At 42.1% G+C, this 21,685-nt stretch overlaps 1 protein-coding gene across 1 annotated transcript in view; it reads left to right on the forward strand.

The window, feature by feature from the left end:
- The window catches only part of prkcz (protein kinase C, zeta), a gene marked incomplete in the record, with an annotated part of 136,148 nt that overhangs the window by 12,014 nt on the left and 102,449 nt on the right, over positions 1-21,685 (forward strand). Inside the window, 3 exon segments of the mRNA XM_034145661.1 lie at positions 9,570-9,691; positions 13,478-13,567; positions 13,774-13,824. Of these exon segments, the coding sequence (XP_034001552.1) occupies positions 9,570-9,691; positions 13,478-13,567; positions 13,774-13,824 (263 nt within the window).

The following is a 21,685-nucleotide window of genomic DNA, read 5'->3' on the forward strand; positions in this document are numbered from 1 at the left end:
GATTAAAAATCCACTTATGGACAGGAAATATATTTACGCCTGACTTGGCCAGAAGCTGCCTTCAGTAGTAGGCAGATTTATAGTGTATTTATATAAAACAAAAGTTTTACAACAAAATTATTATTATTTCGATCTTCAGATTCAATTAATTTTACATCTATCAGATGGTTACAGTAATAATTAGTTGCATTTAGCCGGTCAAGGCTAAATACTACACACTGGACCTTTAACACATAACATTATATTTTCTGCCAATTGGGGTAACACAGTTGTAACATTAGCCGCATTCACACCGCGTACTTTGCAGTACTTAGTGCCCCGGCACTTATTACCCCAGGGCACTAAGTACCAATCGCGTTCACACCGGAGTACTTTTCCCTGAGGGAAGATTACGCAAATGAGCCGCTGACGTCACTTCGTCTTCTTCTGCTTTGGGTTTACTGGTAGGCTGCAAACAACTTCACGGCGTATACTGCCGCCCGAAGTCCCCGGCCGGAAGTCCCCGGAGTTGGGGACTGGCTTCAGTAGAAGCTGCTGGGACTCCCAGCAGCTTCTACTGAAGCCTTCCGAGTAAATCGCCAGAACGCCGACACCTCCTCATCACTCCACCACTCCCATGTTTTTTTTTGTGTTGCCATAAGTTAGTCTCTGTCCGTTGGTGTGCGGGGCTAATGCTAATGCTAATAATGCTAATGCCACAAATACAATGGCGGCTTCACAAAACTTTTCAGAGTTTTACGGGGCGTGGTTTGCAATTCGCCCAGCCAATCAGAACTGGGGCACTTTTTCCCCCCAGGATAGTACCACCTCTCTAGCAGGCACTGCAAATGGGGGTAAAAGTTCCCGGCACTAAGTACTTTTTTTGGTGTGAACGCAACATAAGGGGTACTAACGGAACTAAAGGGGAAAAGTACGGGGAAAAGTACTCCGGTGTGAAGGCGGCTAATAACTCAAGATAGAGATCACTGTTGTGTGGGATTATGGGAGTTGTTGTCTGCACTACTATTGCCATCATTGCAGTCAGCTTCTCTAGGTCAGGATGTGTTCATCGTTCAGGATTTATCGGGAGAACAGTAAGAGCCGCTTTCACACCAAGTACTTTGCCGTACTTAGTGCCCAGCACTTAGTGCCAGCACTTAGTACCCCCATGGAACTAAGTACAGATCGCGTTCACACCGGAATAAGTTCCCTGAGGGAAGATTACGCAAATGAAGCCCCTGACGTCACTTCTTCTTCTGCTTTGGGTTTACTGGCAGGCCGCAAACCACTTCACGGCGTATACTGCCACCCGGAGTCCCCGGCCGGAAGTCCCCGGAGTTGGGGACTGGCTTCAGTAGAAGCCGCTGGGACTCCCAGCAGCTTCTACTGAAGCCTTCCGAGTAAATCGCCAGAACGCCGACACCTCCTCATCTCCACCGCTCCCATGTTTTTTTTTGTGTTGCCATAAGTTAGTCTCTCTCCGTTGGTGCGCGGGGCTAATGCTAATGCTAATAATGCTAATGCCAGCAAATACAATGACGGCTTCACAAACTTTTCAGAGTTTTACGGGGCGTGGTTTGCAATTCGCCCAGCCAATCGAAATTGGTACTTTTTTCTCCTCAGGATAGTACCACCTCTCTAGCAGGGACTGAAAATGGGGGTAAAAGTTCCCGGCACTAAGTACTCTTTTTGGTGTGAACGCAAAATTCCAGGCACTATCGGAACTAAATGGTAAAAGTACGGGTAAAAGTACTCCGGTGTGAACGCGCACGTAAAGAGGCACGTTCACACCGGAATACTTTTACCCGTACTTTTACCGTACTTTACCCGTACAAACTGACCTCTGATTAAAACACAACTCAAAGCAGTTTCATGTTAAAACTGTTCCTCCTCCTTCCTGTTCACTGCCAACGTTTGCGCTTCCTCGTTTCTCTGAATTATACTTCTGATTAAAATATAAAGCAAAAAAAACGAACAAGATCTAATATTGTACCTAAAAACTGGATAAAAGTAAATAAAGGAAACCCTGGGACACAATATCATTACAGGAGACAAGAGGAAACGCTGACAATTAGGGGTGTAACGGTTCACATAATTCACGGTTCGGTATGTACCTCGGTTTGGGGGTCACGGTTTGGTACGGGTTCGGTACAACAATTATTGTAACAAGATATTCACTCTTAATAGTTTGATCGGTGCTCTCTATAAAGGCCGATCAGGAGAGGTGGATCTGATCGATATGGACATAAACGCGAGTGAAGTTTTAGCGAGCTGCATGAGAAACTGACGAGCTGTCAGGAGAGAGGGAGGGAGAGAGGAAAAGAGAGTTACTCCCGTGTTATTAGCCATATCCGGTCATAGTCCGGTAATTACCTGCTAACGGAAACGCTGCTACACAATTCTTATTATTCTTCTTATTATTATTGAAACATGACCGGTAAGTTTCAAATTTGTCCGGTAAAATTAAATTCTGTCTGCGGAAACCCTGCTCCGGACAGCGCAAAATGCGTATATGAAGTGACATGAACGCAATAAATCATACCCTCGTGGGGGCGCGCTCATGTGATTGGCTTAGAATTGAGAAGACATCTGATTGGCTATAGATAGAACAAATTACAAGTACGAATCGGGTGACCGTCAAGGGAGTCTCAAAAAACCCACACACGAATGCACAGCGATCCATGCACAGAAAGCGGTTTGTGTTTGCAGGTTCAGTGGATTTAAACGGAAAACAAATATGTGAGGATCAAAAATACATATGTAAAACTTTTTTCTGTATTTGAATTTTATTCACATGTATATGAAACGGAACACATTTGTGTGTGCATTGAAAAACACAAGTGTGGATCCGGAAATACAAGTGTGACTCCTTTTGCGGATCATGAAATACAAGTGTGAATCCTTCTGTGTGCATGTGTGTATTATGAGACTGTTCTGAGCCCATAGTCTTTCGCCGGGCTCCAGTGATTGGCAAATCTGGGTGATGCCTTCTGATACGATTTAGCATGTTTGGCGTGTGTTACCCAGGTGTTATCATTAGCATACCGCACCGCTGTCGACCAACGCAGACACACCGTCCTCCCGATCCACCACTCGCACTCCATCGTTATTGTAGTCCACAGGGAACCCGAAATGTTCCCACGCAGCTGATTTAAAAGAAGCAGGTGGGTCTTCTAGCTCCTGTGTGTTATCTGAAATCGCCATACTAACTTCTCTTCTTCTTGTATTTTGTTCGTTTTCTTGTGTTTTCTTCTTGTTCTTCATTTGTTGTTTAAGGGCGGCAGGCAAACCGCTTTTAGGCGCAATACCGCCCCCTGGATTATATATAGTGTAATGGATACTGCCCTGAGTGACAGACCTTTTTCAATTCATAAAAAAAAAGGCGTATTCGTCGTGTGACTGCATGGTCCGAACCGTGACGGTTCGGGACGAATACGGATACCGTTACACCCCTACTGACAATACATATTTATTTCGGTACATTTGAAAATTGCTCTAAAAATCTGGGATAATGTAAGTTTACAATTTACATTTCATACTGACTTACATATTTAAAGAAGTAAATACGTCTTGATAATCATATCTGAGATTGCTCATAAACTGCTGAAGCCTTTATCAGAGCAGTGCACCCGCTCACTGTTGGAGTTTGGTTTATTGCATACATATAGACGTCTTTGGCCACAAATTCTGTTCCTTAATTACCATTCAGTGTATGGATCTTCCCAGAATAAGGTTAACATTAACACACTAATATATGTTGTGTTAACTGTGTGGGTTACCATGGATCTGTTGTACAGTATTGAGCTAGAGGTGACAGACATTTCTTTAAGAGGAAGGGATCAAAGATCAACATGTTGTCAGGTAGCTCTCCTGCTCTACAATCCCTCAGTGTGCTCAGGACTCTTGAGTTTTAAGAGCAAATAGTGCAAGGGTCAGCCATAGTTACAGAGCAGATTACAGAGAGCTTTCCATGTGCATTTGACTTCAAGCGCTGGAAAAACCCTTTATTACACATTATATCTGATTGTATCACAATGTAGCATAAGAATCATTAAGGTTTAGGCTATTGTGGTATTGATATAATGTCAAGGAGAGAATAAATATCAGATCTAATGTCAAAGTGAGTATACAATATCATCAAGCATTTGTGTGTGTGTGTGTGTGTGTGTGTTTGACATCATTCCACATTGACATGTGTGGGTTTAGACTGTTTGGAGCAATGCCTGCTGGGAAGCAAGCTGTCTCTGCTTCACCTTGTCAGAGTGTCACAAACACTCACCATTAACGCACGCACGCACGCACGCACGCACACACACACAGTGTAATATATATAGCAGGTATATTGAGGAAGCTGGATATTACACTATATGTATAGAAATAATATGCTCTGTGAATATGTCCTGCAGTGCCCACATCAGCAGAGCAGTGAGAGTGGCTGAACATGCACACCCTTATTTAAAATAGTCGTCCACTGAGAAGGGTTTTTAAAGGCCAGTTGAGAAATTCACTTTGTGCTTTCTGTTTCACTTTAACATTCAAAACAAGATGGTAAACCAATCTTTTATGGCCATCAGTTTCGACCAATGTGTGTCCCAACTGTCTGCTTTACAGCCTCAGTATTCTAATGAGGGCATAGTGTATGTAAATGATATTTCCAGCAAGGCCCCCTTTTCCTAACAGGAACTTGAACGAGACATATTGAACTAAAGAATGGTCCTAAGTGAAGCAGCAGAGGCTGAGATGTGCTCACGTTTAGTCCTAGGTATGGGTCAATGGGTCACTTTTCAAACATATTATATCCTTCACATCCCCGGTGGTGTAATGTTTTGAACTACATTTACTCAAGTACTGTACTTAAGTACGATTTTGCGGTATTTGTACTTTCTTAAAGTATATTTATTTTATGCTACTTCATACTTCTATTCCACTACATTTTGCAAGCCAATATTGTACTTTTACTCTACTACGTTTATTTAATAAAATGAATTACTAGTTACTCAAGTAAGATTTTGTATGCAGGACTTTAACTTGTAACAAAATATTTTTACACTGTACTATTTCAACTTTCACTTAAGTAAAATACATGACTACTCCCAAACTCTACACATCCCATAGTGCCACTTGATAACACCCTTCTGTAAACCCTCTCTACCTGGAACACATGTTACACCTCCAGGCTGGCTGTTACATGTGTAGTTTCCAGGACACAATTATCTTAACATGAAATGTGAACCATGTGGGAGTTTTGTCCACTGCTGTAATCCTCTGATGTGCAAACACTGGACAAATGAACACTTTGAAACGTGAGCATGAACCTGCATGTTACAAATCAGTTTCATGGACAGTATGACTTCTTATGACGAACAAACTGAACTGAAATGCAGCTCCATATGGCACATGAATGAGTCCTAAACACAGAAAAGAGTCAGCATTTTAGCACTTCCAAGCTCCCTCGTCTCAAAGTCAATGTTTTTTTAAACATGTTTTTGGTTAGATGCCTGAAATAAGGTCTGTGGTTAACACAAGCTGAAGAGATTTTCACATTTTGTTCTACTACATAAAATATGTAAAACTGGTGAAAATCTGAAGCTTCTATGTTTCTGTTCCCTCAAAACAATACATATATACGGATACTTACAATACTTTTTTTGACAACTACTGCAGTAACTATGCTGCTGCAAAGTGGGAGCAACAATTGCTTTACTATTCTCTATTCAATTATAACTAATATGAAACGTGTCACAGGTCCAAACTGCACCACTTGGGTCACCAGAAATACACCCAGGAAGTGAGACCAGTCCTAAGGTTGGACATGTTCTCTTGTGCAAATAAACCAAAGTGTAATATTGTTTGTGCACGCTATTTTCAAAACATTTTAAAGGAGAGGTGTCATGGCCATTTCCACGGATCATAATTACATTGTTGAGGTATACTAAAATAGATTTATACTGTGCAATTTTCCAAACTCACATTGGTTTCGCATACAGCATCTCTGTAAAGTATGTGTATTCAGCAGTATTCACTCTCTCCACTAAACGACTCGTTGGAGCTCTTGCCCCCCCCTCCCTGTGAGCCTAGTGTGCTCCGATTGGTCAGCTCGGCCCCTCTGTTCTGATTAGTCAACCACCAGAGAGGCTCCGCCCATGTCTAACAGTGCTTTTTTCGGCTCGCTCTCAGCGGAGCAACAGTCTTATAATGGCCTCGGTACAGCCGTATATTTTATATGCTAACGAACCGAACTGTACCTACAACTGTTGTTATAGAAGAGTAAGTTATTTTTACCTGTAATAAACTACTACTGTTTGATGAGAAATCAAATCATGGTTTGCTATATATGAATGATATGTTATAGGAGCAAATAATTCAGGGAAGAAAGGACACTAAGTATTTCCATCAAACTTTATTTTTAGAAATGTACAAAATGAACATGCGTAAATATACATATATACACTGTATATCATCCATTCCTCCCCTTATAGGCGTTTTCGGCATCTTGCCTATCGCAGCTTTGTAAGCGGCTGCCGGGGCTTTTTAGGACGAGGCATCAGAGTGGGTCATCCCGTGTGTGTGTTGTCCGCCAGATACGCCAGGAGTTTCCTGATCTGGTTGGACGAAATCAAATGCAAATTACAAAATATTAGAGAAACTTAGTTGTTTTAGATTCTTTAGTAGTAGTTGTGGTAGGAGTGTGTATCTATCTAATCTATCTATCTAATCAACACAGTTAGCTTGCCAGCTAATATGCTAACCTACGTTTGCTAGTTGTTCAGTGTAATATGCTATAGGCTACTACACTATACTATACTATCAAGAACATGTTTACAATTGCAATCTTATACGGGTAGTCTGCTACATTCATTGTAGCTGGCATAATAACAATGTTTTCCCGAGCAAACTAATGTCTAGCTCCGTTTTTTAGCTCGGTAGCATACACGCTAGGAACGCCAGCTATAATGTAATTACGTTTCGCGACTGACCGTACGGCAAATCACCCGGAGTATACTGTCTATGAGTATTTCGTGTGTGAATGCAGACATTCTCCTGCTATGAGATACATGTATGTAAGGCCATCTGCTGATATTAGAGTTGATATATGGAAACTCTAGCAACTTAGTTAGCACAGTTAGCACTGTGTCAATGGCTTAGCAGTCCGACACACGTTTACACATTTAACACTAGAACCGCCAATCGGGTCAATTTGACCCAGAGCTGTTTTTTATTGTATGTAACTTTTTTTCAATAAAATATTAAAGTCTCCCAGTCCGTGACTTTTCCTGAAAGTGTGTTATGTAGCACCCTATGTTGTTAAAAATGGTCAATATGAAGTCAGATTGAAGAAATCGCCAAAATAATTGCCATTTATACCTATTTCCGCCCAGCGGGTCATATTGACCCCACCCCTTTTCATATAAACATGACGTGTTGCTATAGCAACGCCTTTTGTCTACTGCGGTTTCTTATAGATTGAGAGATAGATTGAGAGAGAGAGAGATAGATGGATAGACATATTGATAGATAGTTATAGATAGAGAGAGAGAGAGAGATAGAGACAGTCTGTAGTGAAGGAGTGCGCTGCCGCTCACGGGAGACTGCTCGTGCTGCGCTCTGCAGCAAACAGCTGTGGGGCGAGTTGAAAGTACGTTATGCTGGCCGGGGTGTCTAAATAATGCTTCCGGGCCAGCGGGCCATTTATAATGTCGAGCCCTGTCATATGAAAAGCTGAGAGTCCACAGATTCTATTGGTATACGTTTCATTCCTGTGCGATCAAAACTCACTGTTCAATAAAAGAACATTTTACCTTGAAAATCAATGCATTCTAATAGCGGGTCAATTTGACCCAGGTGGCGGTTTTAGGTATACAAAAACCTCTGGCGGTTCTAGTGTTAAACAGTCGCGGTAGATACCTTGTTTGATAAATACACAAATAACAATGCAAACTTACAGGTTGTGTACCCGAATCTTCCCCTGCTCCAAACGGTCCAAACAAACTAGGAATAGCATCGTCCTTCAGTTTCAAATGCTGTGCATATCCGGCCTCAAACTGGGCAATGTTTTGGAAGCTTTCGTCTGTGAAATGCCGCGCACACAGTAATGTTCTTCGAACCTCTGAAGGAACAGTGTTAAACAGACATTTCAACCACTGACTTCGTCGTGGTTCTTCCGTCGGTAGGTTTGTAGGTACAAACAGCTCAGATTTCTCCTCACATTTCAGGTAACAGGTCCTTGGCATTGGCATGACTGGATCGATTGTGAACTGAACCAGAGCTTCCAACAGTAAATGTTAGGCTGGCAGAGGGTGCGGCCAGCGCCGCTGGGTGTGGCCATAGCTCTTCCGGATTGGTCCATTTTGTTCCGGGTACCGCATGAGATCATGCCGTACCCGGAAGAATCAAATGGACAGTGACGTATCTCCAACGAGGCGTTTTGGGGAGGTATTTTCTGTGTTAGAGTTTTACTCGCTACAGGTTGTACTTTGAGGGTTTTGACTCTGCACACCGTTTACATGCATAAAAACCTTCATAACACACAAGGGGACGGGTAATAACCGGAAAAGCATGACACCTCTCCTTTAACAAATGATCCTGATGCAAAGTGGTGGGGACAAAAATGGCCATTTCCAAAAGTGGAGGGGACATGTCCCCAGCGTCCCCAGTATAAAAGAAACCTACGGTTGCAAATCAGTGTCTAAATAAGACTACTATAAGAATTCTAAACGCCATCATGCAGGACATTAGCCACCTTTAGCTTAGCGGTGGTGACTAATCATGACCGTGATGTAGTTTGCTTATAGCCATTGGCTATTGCATATTTGCTGAATATAATATATTATTTGGAGATTATCCTGCTGAACAAAACTTGAAATCCTAAACTTGTGTTTGCCTGAGATCTTTTTTTCTGTAATATTCCAAAATCAAATGACCTTTGGGTTGTCCTATTAAAATACGTTATCATTGCACCACTCTATAATCATGTGCCTTTTATCCTTTTGTCCACAATTCTGGATGGTAACATGCACCTGCTTAATATATTCTGAATGGGCCATTTCAGCTCAGTGCAGGCTGGTAAACAGCTGAGTCTGACTGAGCCAGCACAGACATGCCCAGTGTCATTAACTAACAGAGTGTCATCAACTCTGCTTTAAACCCTGACAACATTCTCCTCCGTCCTTTACTCTATCAAACACAAATGATGGAGAGCTGTGATGTAGGCTGTTTTATTTCTTTAAGCATATTCAAGTATCAAGCATAATTGACATACATTTGATTGATTTTGCTAACTTATAACTTAACTTATGAGGCAATATCCTCACCTCTAGTGAGGGGCCCAGCCCTTCGTATATTTTTCTGTTTGTGGCCCTCAGTGAAGAAAGTTTGGACACCCCTGCTGACCTAAAATAATCAACCGCTAACTTAGGCTACAACATGAAATCATAGTGGAAGTTTACTCTAAATTCAACAAGAGTGAAATAAGTCCTCATTGTTTTTGTTGACTCACTGGAATCCCCTGTGGGATCTCTTGATCTCTGGCCCACTCAGACAAAGTGACTCAATCTTGATATTTTGTGTGTGTGTGTGTTTGTGTGTGTCAGGGACATGTTGATCGTCGACTTGGCAGCCACGTTAACGTTTGTGGAGTTGTGCGAGGAGGTGAGGATGCTGTGCAGCGTTGCCAAGCAGCAGCCCATCACACTGAAGTGGATCGATGATGAAGGTGGGTGTGGCTCTCGTCCAAACACTGTGCGTCAGTCTTATCCTGGATGTACAAAGCACAAAAGCAATCAATGCTCAGAAGCTGCTTTCCACACTATACAGCAGCCTTGATCATAGTGCAGTGATGACGTGTTATTGTAGGCCGACCCGGAAGTTAACATCTCAAAGGCTCCCTCAACAAAAAGTCATGAAAATTTGCCATTGGATTTTGGAACGTTGGAAAAGTAAGATCTGTGGCCAACACATTAAAGATACTTCCAAGTTCTGTTCAGCGGGATCATCTCCACATATTAACACCACTTTTAGTATAGTTCAAGCATAAATGCAATCACCAGAAGCAAATAGCTAACGTAATGCTATAAACAAACTACATCACGGTCACAGGATTGAACGTCACCGCCACTAACCTAAATGCAGCTAGTGTTTGGCCTGATGAGGTCTAGTAGTCTCACATAGTCACTTGTTAGCAACCGCTTCTATAAAGACACTTACAATCTTCACAGATTCAACAGTGGGGTATTTACTGACTTATTATGTCGTACAACAACACGTGTAAATCCCCTAAGCCTGTATTAACGACAGGCCCCATTTACCGCATTGAACCAAAAACATATTCAAAAAACCATTTACTTCAAGACGAGGGGACCCAAATCTGCTAAAAGGCTGACTCATTTCTGTGTTTAGGACTCATTCTAGCACCTCTCTTGCCCCTTTCACACCGGCGCTTTTCCAGCTCCTGCTGGGAGCTAGAGCCTGAAAAGCGCCGGTTTTTCCTGTTCACACCGCAGCGGCGGCGCGTCATAGCTCCGGAATGCGGTTCACTTCCAGCTCCAAAAAGTTGTCGGTCCAGAGGCAAGAGCTTTGGAGCTATGACGCGGCGTCGCTTACGTCTCTTACGTCGAGGCGTGCAGGAAACCTTACTTTGACCATCCGTTCGCTGTTATTGATCATTGTGGAGAGCAGGCAGACGTTTGGTTTGTTATTATAGCAGCTATCGGATGGAATTAATACATGGGCTGTACAGGTTGTCATGTCCGACTATCACAAGTAGAATCATAATGAAAAATACGCCGGTAAAAAGTGCCTGGAGAAAACGGCTTAGCAAGTAGTCCGTTTAGCTTCGGTTGCTATGCTAACATCACCCATGTTATACCAGAGAAACTTTCATAACAGCGTTGTGATGCCAAACAGTGTCAATTCAGACTGACACACATTCACTTAAGGGGAACTGGGGATATGTATCAGCTGCTTGTGTGACAGTCAGACAGTGAATACTTTAGAGCCGTGTGAGCTAACCCGGAGCTAACGGGAGAATACACTCCCGTTGAAGAGCAGCCAGCACTGCAGCGGTCGGTAAATGCTGAAACACATTAATAAACAATGAACCACGGCACTCTGGAGAAAAGTATAAGGTTGGAGAAGTCGTTATTTAATTTAATCTGGCTTCGTATGATTAAAAGCAACACGATCGTCGACCCGACGCAGTCCCCCCCCCGTTGTTGTGGGAGAAAATCTCTCGGCAGCTCTGGGCAGTGTGAACAGAGTGGGAGCTGAAAAGGGAAACGGGAGCTGAACCAGAAAAGCTCTCGCTAGGAGCTAGAAAGGGAAAAGCGCTGGTGTGAAAGCCGCATCTGTTGACGTTTGCAAAGTGTGAGAAGGGGTCACAAGTCAACAATGTTGGCCACAACTGGCCAACCCTTTAACAGCCAGCGCCACCATTTGGTAGAGCACATTTTGTGTCTTGATATCTTGTTGAAAAAAAAAAAAGAAAGTTTAACTCCATCTGATTCAGCCAGCTCTACCGTTTGGTTGACATGTTATGCACAAAACAACCTCTAGATGTCACTGTGGTTCGAACAGAATGCCCTTCAGCTAGCTTCCACTGAGAAAGTTGGCATGCTAAAAATCACTGCTGACGAAATCACTCTTTTTGGTCAACTTTTGTAAGGTAACCATATCATTGTTGACATATTTTAGTGTCAGAGCACCAACTGAACATAATTAGATAACTTGATGTCCAAAAAAAGTTTTAACAAGGGTGTAATTATTTTTTGGAAAATATGCTCAACCAATCGGTTGAATTGGCCTTTTATGGTAAACTAGCAATATGACTTTTTCAGAGTTTCAGAGATGTTTTTCAATAAAATATGGTAAATAAATAGCTAGATTCATGGTAATATTACTAAATCTAGTACTGCCTTATGAGTCTCAGAGTGAAAGAGCGATAATAATATATATAGCACCTTTCATGCATGGTATACAGCCCAAAGTTGCACACAGATGAGCAAGTTAGGCCAACACAGGATATAGACATTTGCTGTTAGGCCAGTGGTTTCTTGTTAGGCCAATTCAGCATCTACAGTAAGATGAGCAAGTCTTTTTTTATAATGAAAAACACTTAAAGGTGGGGTAGGTAAGTTTGAGAAACCGGCTCGAGATACACTTTTTGTTATATTCCATGGAATGCTCTTAACATCCCGATAGCAATGAATATCTTAAGCTGGCTACACACCAACCCGATTTTGGGAGTCAGAGGCAGTCGGGCATTCGCGGCGCCCTACTCAGGTTAGTGTGTCCCGCACCGTCGTCTCTTTACGGCACATTTTCACACCTCCCGCGGCCGATTCAACATGTTGAATCGGCCGCGGGAGGCCAGAGAAAGTCGGCCCAAGCAATCACTCTGATTGGCTGTTCACACTACCGCTGCCTGCTGGTAAGGACAGTTATTGCCACTCGTCGACTGAAGTATTTGCGGTGTGTTCGTAGGCGGGCGGCGTAGCGGGCGGCGTAGCCGACGCAGGCGACGTAGCTGACGTAAAAGTCGGGACGCCTTCGGTACGCGTTCTTTGGTCTCAGGTGGGTGTGTAGCGGCCTTTAAGTGCTTTGACAAAAAATCCATAAAAAAATTCATCTGTGGAAGCCGTAGTACTGTAAAAAGCACAACCAATTATTTTAGCCGGCCCAGCTAAAATAACTGGATGGCCTACCTGCCTGTCAGCCTTCCATCTGTGCACAAACTTATCTCATGCCCTCATTGGTCATGTGCGCGTTCGTGTGTGTTGGAGGAGGGGCTCTGTAAGGCAGTGGCAGAATTTCTCCGGTTGTGTATTTTCAAATTCTAGCGCACTCGAGCTGGTTTCTCCAAAATTACCTACCCCACCTTTAACATTACTTTTTTCCATTTTCTTTTTTTTTTTCAATTATAATTTATTATCTTTTATGAATATATGTGGTTGTATTGCTCATTTTCCATAAAATATTTTTTTTTATTCGAGTTTGTGTTTTATTTGAGTTTCATGCATACAAATACTGCAATATGTATTGCAGTATACAGTAGTAGTATGATGAGTGTTGAAAATACACTTTTGCCATAAAAGGCCAGCTCGACCAGTTGGTAGAGGCTCATAAAAACAAAAGTGTGTGTGTGTGTGTGTGTGTGTGTGTGTGTGTGTGTGTGTGTGTGTGTGTGTGTGTGTGTGTGTGTGTGTGTGTGTGTGTGTGTGTGTGTGTGTGTGTGTGTGTGTGTGTGTGTGTGTGTGTGTGTGTGTGTGTGTGTGTGTGTGTGTGTGTGTGTGTGTGTGTGTGTGTGTGTGTGTGTGTGTGTGTGTGTGTGTGTGTGTGTGTGTGTGTGTGTGTGTGTGTGTGTGTGTGTGTGTGTGTGTGTGTGTGTGTGTGTGTGTGTGTGGTGTGTGTGTGTGTGTGTGTGTGTGTGTGTGTGTGTGTGTGTGTGTGTGTGTGTGTGTGTGTGTGTGTGTGTGTGTGTGTGTGTGTGTGTGTGTGTGTGTAGGGGACCCTTGTACCATCTCCTCTCAGATGGAGCTGGAGGAGGCTTTACGTATATACAATCGAACCAAGAGGTCTGGTCTACTGCTGCACGGTGAGTTTGCTCCTACTTTTACTTTGATTTCAAATAAATAATCTAATGTAATAATGACTCTTATTTGCTACGGTTGACAACTTAAGAAAGCTTAAAACACAACAGAAAGTGCACATACATCATTATATCAGAGGAATGAAAAGGATCATAAACTTAATGAAACCATTTCATTCATGGATTTCCTTGTGTTCATTGTGTCTTTGCAGTGTTCCCCAGCATCCCGGAGCGGCCTGGCATGCCCTGCCCTGGAGAGGACAGTGAGTAAATCCCTTCTGTTCCACTCTCCATCCCCTCTAGGGGTCCCAAAGGCACTGTTAAGACATGTTAAGCATGTACCTGGCTCCTGACTACGGTGTTGTAGCACACAGTGGAGGAGGGTGAGATCTCTCTTCGGACTCATCTGATAGATGTTAGGCCTCTACAGCTCTGAAGAATCCATTGTAAATTCTATGGTCTCAGTACCAAGCCTGAGTGAGCCATGATCCAGAGTTAACAGCAGTCACATAGTTACAGTTAGATCATTCAGTTTCACAGCCAGAGGTGTATTCCAGCCAGCTGAGGTCAGTAAACTTGACTTTGTTACGTTCCCTACTGGGCTAGGGGAACCAAAGGGAAGTAACAAAATATAAAATGACCGGGCGAGAGAAAAAGGAGAAGAAACTGATCTGTGAAGCCACAAGATGGTCTTTTAATGGACAAAAGAAAAAGGGCTCACCAGCCAACTTGCAAAGTAAACTAAGATAAACTAGAACACAAATATACACTGAAGCACATCTCCTAATAATGAACAAAACACAGGTCTCACACAGAGACAGAGACACCATGCTCCACACATGCAGCCAGAGGAGAAGGAGAGAGCGACTGCAGCCTTCCTCAGGTCCTTTATGGAGGCCCTGATTGGGGCTTGGGAGCCCCTGAGGGAGAGGCTTTTCCAACTAAAAAGAGCGAGGACAAGCATCTTTGAAGGCAATCAACAATGAAGGCCCTCATGCATGTTTCAATCTAGATGCACACTTTTAGATATTAACCTGAAATAACAATTACAAAAAATGCTTTTGCAGCATCTATCATAGGCCTTTACAAAGACTACAGATGAAACAGTGTAAAAAGGAAATCAGCAGAGAGTGACCATTGAGCGTTCTATAGGGAGGCGTGTGGTGCAGTGGGTTGTGCGTTGGTGTTCGGATCAGGGGGTCACAGGTTCAAACCCCACTGCAGTCAGCATGTCGTTGTGTCCCTGGGCAAGACACTTCACCCAAATTGCTCCTGTGGGGATTGCCCACAGTATTGAGTATGTAAGTTGCTAACCTTAAGCAAAGCCCATATCAAATGAAATGAAGGCAGTATACAGTATGTGTGTTGGGCTATTACAAGCAAAGTCATATGAACCTAGACTGACATCCCTACTGACACCATGCTGAGCGGACCACCGTTCAGTGGTGGGAGAAGCACTCACATCTTTTACTTAAGTAAAACAGCAATACTATATTATAAAGAATACTCTGTTACAAGTAAAAGTATTGGCAACAAAATATACTTAAAGTACCAAGAGTAACAGTACAATATACTTATGGTATGCATAATGGCCCATTTTAATTCATTGGATTATGATTATTGAGTTCTTCCAGCGTATATAACAGCTGGTAAAGGTGGAGCTGTTTCAAATGACTGTATATACTGCTGCTTTAAACCTATATGTCAATATATGTATTAATGGGTTGATCTGTGAAGTAATCAGAATCAGAATACCTTTACACACTGCATATATTTTGTCACGGCGAGCTCTGTGTAAAAGATAGTTCTTTATCTCTAGTATCCGCTCAGTGAATGTGATGAGTCACTGCTGTGTCGCTCTCATGTGCTTCCATGTTGTTTGCTGAAATAAATACCTGTCTATGTGCTGTGAAAGAATGTTTCAGAAGGGATGTGTGTGTGTGGTGTGTGTGTGTGTGTGTGTGTGTGTGTGTGTGTGTGTGTGTGTGTGTGTGTGTGTGTGTGTGTGTGTGTGTGTGTGTGTGTGTGTGTGTGTGTGTGTGTGTGTGTGTGTGTGTGTGTGTGTGTGTGTGTGTGTGTGTGTGTGTGTGTGTGTGTGTGTGGTGTGTGTGTGTGTGTGTGTGTGTGTGTGTGTGTGTGTGTGTGTGTGTGTGTGTGTGTGTGTGTGTGTGTGTGTGTGTGTGTGTGTGTGTGTGTGTGTGTGTGTGTGTGTGTGTAATGCGATGGGAGCCATGTGCTTTTTAGGCAGAATACTGGTTTACTGTGTGAAGAGCAGAGTGTCCTTCTGTAGGTAGGCAATACAGGATACACACTTGTGCAGTCTCTCTCTCTCTCTCTCTCTCTCTCTCTCTCTCTCTCTCTCTCACACACTAATGTTAGTGTCTGCGTTGTGTAAAGCTGTGCTTGCTGTGCTCTGTGGGTGATGTATTATATTGTACATGTAACAGTAATAGTTGTGGCCTCAGGTTGTGTTCTTTTTTAAATTGAAACCTCTTTCTGCTTGCTGTTGATGACCATGAGGAGGAAAGGATGGAGGAGAGAAAGAGTGGAGGAGAGAGGAGCACACTGTGATTCAAGGCTAACTGTACTGATGGCTCCTGATACAAAATGCAGTTGCTAATTCTTTGTGAATATATATTGAAACATCACAGGGTCACTTCAACAAAAATCCCTAAAAACAAAACATAAAGACAATTTGAATTTCCTTCACTGGGATCTTGCCATTCAGAGCGCTTGGCTTTCTATTGGTGTGATTTTAAATGTTCCTCCATTGATATCTGCTACCACTCTATTACAATGGTGGCTGCATTGAGCTTTTGGTGAACATTTAAGTAACAGAACTGTTAATATCATAGTTATTGATATTCCCGATAAGTCAAAGTCAGAGGTGGAAGAAGTACTCAGATTGTAGAACTAATAGTAGAACTACCAAAGAGCAGGAATACTCTTTTACAAGTTCTGCCTTCAAAATATTCTCAAGTAAAAGTACAAAAGTAGTACCATCAAAATCTACTAAAAGTACCCAAAGTAAAAGTAGTGATTGTGCAGATTGGTCCATTACAGAATAATATATATGATATGTTTTATAATGATTGATCGTTAAAGTGTTCTCAAAGCTGGTAAAGGTGCAGCTAGTTTGAATGACTTTGTATACTGCAGGGTAGCTTGTGAATTTACTCCAGGTGGAACTAAAGTCTGATTTAACACTTGATTATATTTCACATCATTCATCCACATCTGTGAAGTAACTAAAGGTATTAAATACATGTAGTGGAGTAAAGGTACACGATTTACCTCTGAATTGTAGTGGGGTAGAAGTTAAAAGTAACAAAAAATGTAAATGCTCAAATAGAGTACAGGTCCCCTAAAATTGTACTTAAGTACAGTACTTCAGTACATGTACTCAGTTACTTTACACCACTGGTCAAAGTTAATGTTTTATATAATGATACAAATATTAAGCCATATCAAAATCTGCAGGCAGCTGCTGGTATTGGCAGCTTTTTACCAACAGTAACAGTCGGACAACTTTTTTATCCCTACAAGAAGTCTACAATCATACCAGATGTGTGCATCGCTTTTGTTTGTCCCCTGGTTTCCGTTGTGTTTTGAGCTTCTTGCAGTGTTTTTTTAATTCTTTTTTTGCGTATGCAGCGCATAAAATAAATAAAGAACCTTGAACCTTGAACCTTGAACCTTGAACCTTGAACTTTTAGTGAATGTTTCCTGTATGCTGCTCATGTGTTGTCAAGTAGGTGTATATCAGTGGCGAGCCGTCAGGGCCCTCTGAGGGCCTAAGATATTCTACAAAATAATATTTTAAAACATTAAAAAAAAATTAAATATTTTTTTAGTTATGTTTTTCATTAGTTTTACCAAAATAACTTGATTTAATTGTATTTAAAATAACATTTCCAAAGAAATAAATCCTTCAAATCTGCCTATTCAGTTTCTGTTGGAATGTGAAGGGTTAAATGAAAGAAGCTCCTTGTCTCTGCGAGTTACTGTGAATAGAGGAGCTGATTGGTGGTCCTGCTGTAAATTCACAGAGGGCCCGCTATAGTAACTGAACGAGAGAGTAATGTCAAATGACAGTACAATTGACCAATCATATCTTCCCTCTAAATGGGTGGGTTTTATTATCGCGGACATTATGACAAGTTCCGTCCGCTGTGAAGCTTTTCTCCGTGACGTTGTTTCCATAGCAACAACAACTTCCTGTCAACAGCGTAAACTCGCCTTCAAAATAAAAGCATGTCCATTGAAAATAGGAAGCCATGCCAAATTACACTTAAGACATATATACAACTGCAACGAAAGTAACAAACACAAGCCGTTGTTTTGATATTCCACTGAAGTATACGTAGTGACGTAATAACTATTTTTTTCGAGGGAAGGTGGGGGTCAGAGGGCCTAGGTATAAAAGTCACGGCTCGCCACTGGTGTATATGCATGTGTTTTGGCACATTTGGGGTTATATAATTGCATGGTTTTTCAAAGTGCAGTGCGTTTCTCCTAATGGAAGTATTTTGGGCCTTTGCGAAATGTGAAATTTGGGGTAAATTACACAATTTCTCTCATCAATTGGTCTGTCATTGTTTTCTAGGTATATTGATTTGTTGTTTTCTCTATGAAACGTCAGAACATACATAGGTACAGTATACACACCACCTTTGTGACTTACATTTCTTGTTTCATCAGTCAAAAACTAAAATATATAAATGTTTTATTACATCAAATTCCTTCTTTATGATATAAAACAGAAAAGCAGGACATTTCCATATTTAAGAGGCTGGCAACGTCATATAATCCATTTTGTTTGTTTTGTTGACTAATCATTGTAGGTAGTTTCGACATGTGTGCCAATTTGATCTTTTCAAACATCCCAGGCCACTCTAAATGTGATGCAAAAGTAAAATAATAACAGCAATCTACGTAAACATAAAATACGTTTTAAACTAACAAACTGTGCCCTAAAGACTCCATCAAAAGGTGGAGCTGACAACAATAGACAAGAGTCCCCCTGAAAGCAGCTTGCTTTTTCCTTAGCCTTGAAGTGTATATGAGTGTGTGTGTGTGTGTGTGTGTGTGTGTGTGTATATATGTGTGTGTGTGTGTGTGTGTGTGTGTGTGTGTGTGCGTGTGTGTTTGAGTGAACAGATCCCCCTCTGTGTGGATAGAGGGAGAGCGATGGAGGGTTTTGAAATCCCGGATGATGCGCTCAGTGCAGGCTGCCCTGCCTTGCACCGGGTTCCCCCCCCAGCCCCCAACCACCACCACCAAGCACCGCCCATCTACCCTCAGCCCCACCCTTCACTTCCCCCTCCCACTGCCCCCAATTTTTACCCAGCATCCCCCTCTCTTTCTCTCAGCTGTGTGGCACCGCTGTCTCTCCAGGGAGGAGCCTACAGTGCCGCTGCATCACTCTCAGAGGCGGGCGAGGGACACTGTGAAAGTGAGAGACAGGGAGAGAGAGAGGGAGAGGGGGGGCATTGTGCTGTGCAGATATCAGCTCTTAATACACAAGGCAGGCACTCCGGTTTTTTTTCTTCTTCCCTTCTATTTTTTGCTGAGAAAACCTGTCTTCATCAGGCATAACACGTCAAGGAAGGGAGAGACAGACAGAGAGAGAATAAAACAGCCTTCACAAAAGCAAGGCAACTCAATCAGCTGTGAGGAGAGAGAGGGGGGGGTAAAATAAATAATCAAATAAAGCCCAGGGAGGAGAGAGGAAAGAGGGAGGGATCGTCAGAGAGAGAGGAAGAGGAGGGGATGTAGCAGAGTATATCCTTGCCGGCTCATCGCACATACACAAACACACACACATACACACGCCGACACTTAGCCTGGATAATGTGCTGAAAGAGGTGGAGAAAAGGAAGAAGGCAAACCGGTGAGCTATCTACCCTTGCATCCTTCCATCCATCTCCATCCATCCCTCTGAATCCATCCTCCCATCCGTCTTTTGTATCGACCTGTCTGTGTTTCCACCGAGACAATGGATGTGGAAGAGTGTGTCCTTGCCCAGATCTTTGTTTGTGTGCGTGTGTTGCGGGAGCTCATTCTGCCTTCATGATCAGTACGTGTGATTGATTCATGTGGTGTCACGCATTGCAGGCTGGTATTCTGTGCATGCTACCTGCTAGCTGTGTTAGCTCCACTGTATGTGCTTGTGTTAGGCTGTTTTTCTGTTTGCCACTCACAGGCTGCACCTGCCAAACACTGAGACATGGTGTTGTGCATGTGTGTGTGTAAAGGTTGCATTGTGAGCCATTATAACAGGTTCTTAGACTCAGACGTGTTGTATTGAGTGACATCCTCCTCTCATATAATGGCTGTGTTGCAGATTGATTTATATTAGAACACTGCTATGCTTCTATTGTATCTCTTCACAAATTGACTAAATTGAGTTAGATTTTCTGTTTCTGAAGATTATACATCCGAACAAGCATTTCTGTCAGAGGACTTGTGTTTTTTTAAATGTTGTGCTGTTAGAATGAATCTAAAAGTGTATCAAACATTTGCAAGGCATTCCAAAAGATGGTTTGGATTGACCTTCAAAAACCTCTTGATGTACCTTCATTTGCACACAACAGACAAACAAATGCCTTTCAATCTCTATCAGTCAGAGTATACACAAAATGTGTGTGTCTGTGTCTGTGTCTGTGTCTGTGTTTGTGTGTGTGTGTGTGTCTGGAGGGGTTCCAGAGGATTTCTTACCTGGTAGTGATGCTCATTGCTACACAGGAGAGACTCAAAGAACAAAGAATACAAATAAATGTGTTCATTCCTCTGTTTTCTTCCATTTCTATAAAAAAGAGAAAAGGAAGTCTCGTGCAGTTGTGTATGTATTTTGATATCAATCTTAAACCACAATTAATGTATTTTCAACACATTACATTACATGTTACTTGTTAGACGCTTTTATCCAAAGCGACTTACATACTCAATACTGTGAGCAATCCCCACAGGAGCAATTTGGGGTGAAGTGTCTCAGGGACACAACGACATGCTGACTGCAGTGGGGTTTGAACCTGTGCTCCCTTGATCCCAACACCAACGCTCTACCCACTGCGCCACACGCCTAATATCACATGTATAATATCTTCTGTGGTTCTAGAGGTGCTTTATACAATCTGAGAAAAAGCCCTGATGATTTCATAAGGATGATTTTACCTTGAGAACACTTGTCTAGCAGTGAGCTGGTGTTGTAAGGATTCGTCAAGACAATATGGAGTTGCATTATGGGAAAACAGGATTTAGTGTTTATGGTGATTGACCCAACCCATCCTAGAGACACATTGTAAAAGTGGTAATGCTAATATTGACCACTCTTTCTTTCAATCCTCCAACTTTATTGAAGTGTCATACTGAATAGCTGGAGTAGTTTTCAGTTTGCGTGATATTGACAAACACTAATTGACTATAAAAGCCCCGATTTATGCAATGGGTCTGAAGTTTTTTATTTGGGCGGTGAGTGTTTGATCGGCTCTGATTTGCCTTTAGGACTAGTAACTGAGCATCCCTGGATATTGTAGTATTTAGAGATATCAGCCATTCGCCTGTTGTTGTAAACTGAATTGCTATTGCCTTTTAATTTGACTCATTTGTTATCTTATTCAGCCTAATGCTGGGTAGTAACTGATTTGTGTTTGATTGGTGGTTATGGGTCACATTCTACTTCTCACTCTTTAGTATTATTCACATGTCTCTTTAGTTGGCAGTACACTAGCTTCACATTATCCAACAAAAAAGCTTCATTCACAAATCAAAACACTTTTGTAGTTCAACTTGCTGCTTAGAACTAGTGTTAGAAAGTAACACAGAGCATACTTCCAACTCTAATGCCTATTTTATATTTCTGTGAAAACGTCTAAATTCACACGTTTTTTTGTGAACGTATAATCTACCTGCGTCCAATATACATTTTACTGAAAAGAACTTGAATGCATCATATTGCGACTCACTGGCACCTCGTTATCAAGTATCATCGACTCTCTTTCCCACAATGTTCACAAAAGACTTCCCATTTGGCGCTTGATAATCAAGATGATAATCCAGATGATCTGATTTAAGATGTCTGACTGCACACATCACAACGTGAACAAAGGTCCATCGGTCGTT

The sequence above is a fragment of the Trematomus bernacchii genome, unplaced genomic scaffold, assembly GCF_902827165.1.
Source record: "Trematomus bernacchii unplaced genomic scaffold, fTreBer1.1, whole genome shotgun sequence".
NCBI lineage: Eukaryota > Metazoa > Chordata > Actinopteri > Perciformes > Nototheniidae > Trematomus > Trematomus bernacchii.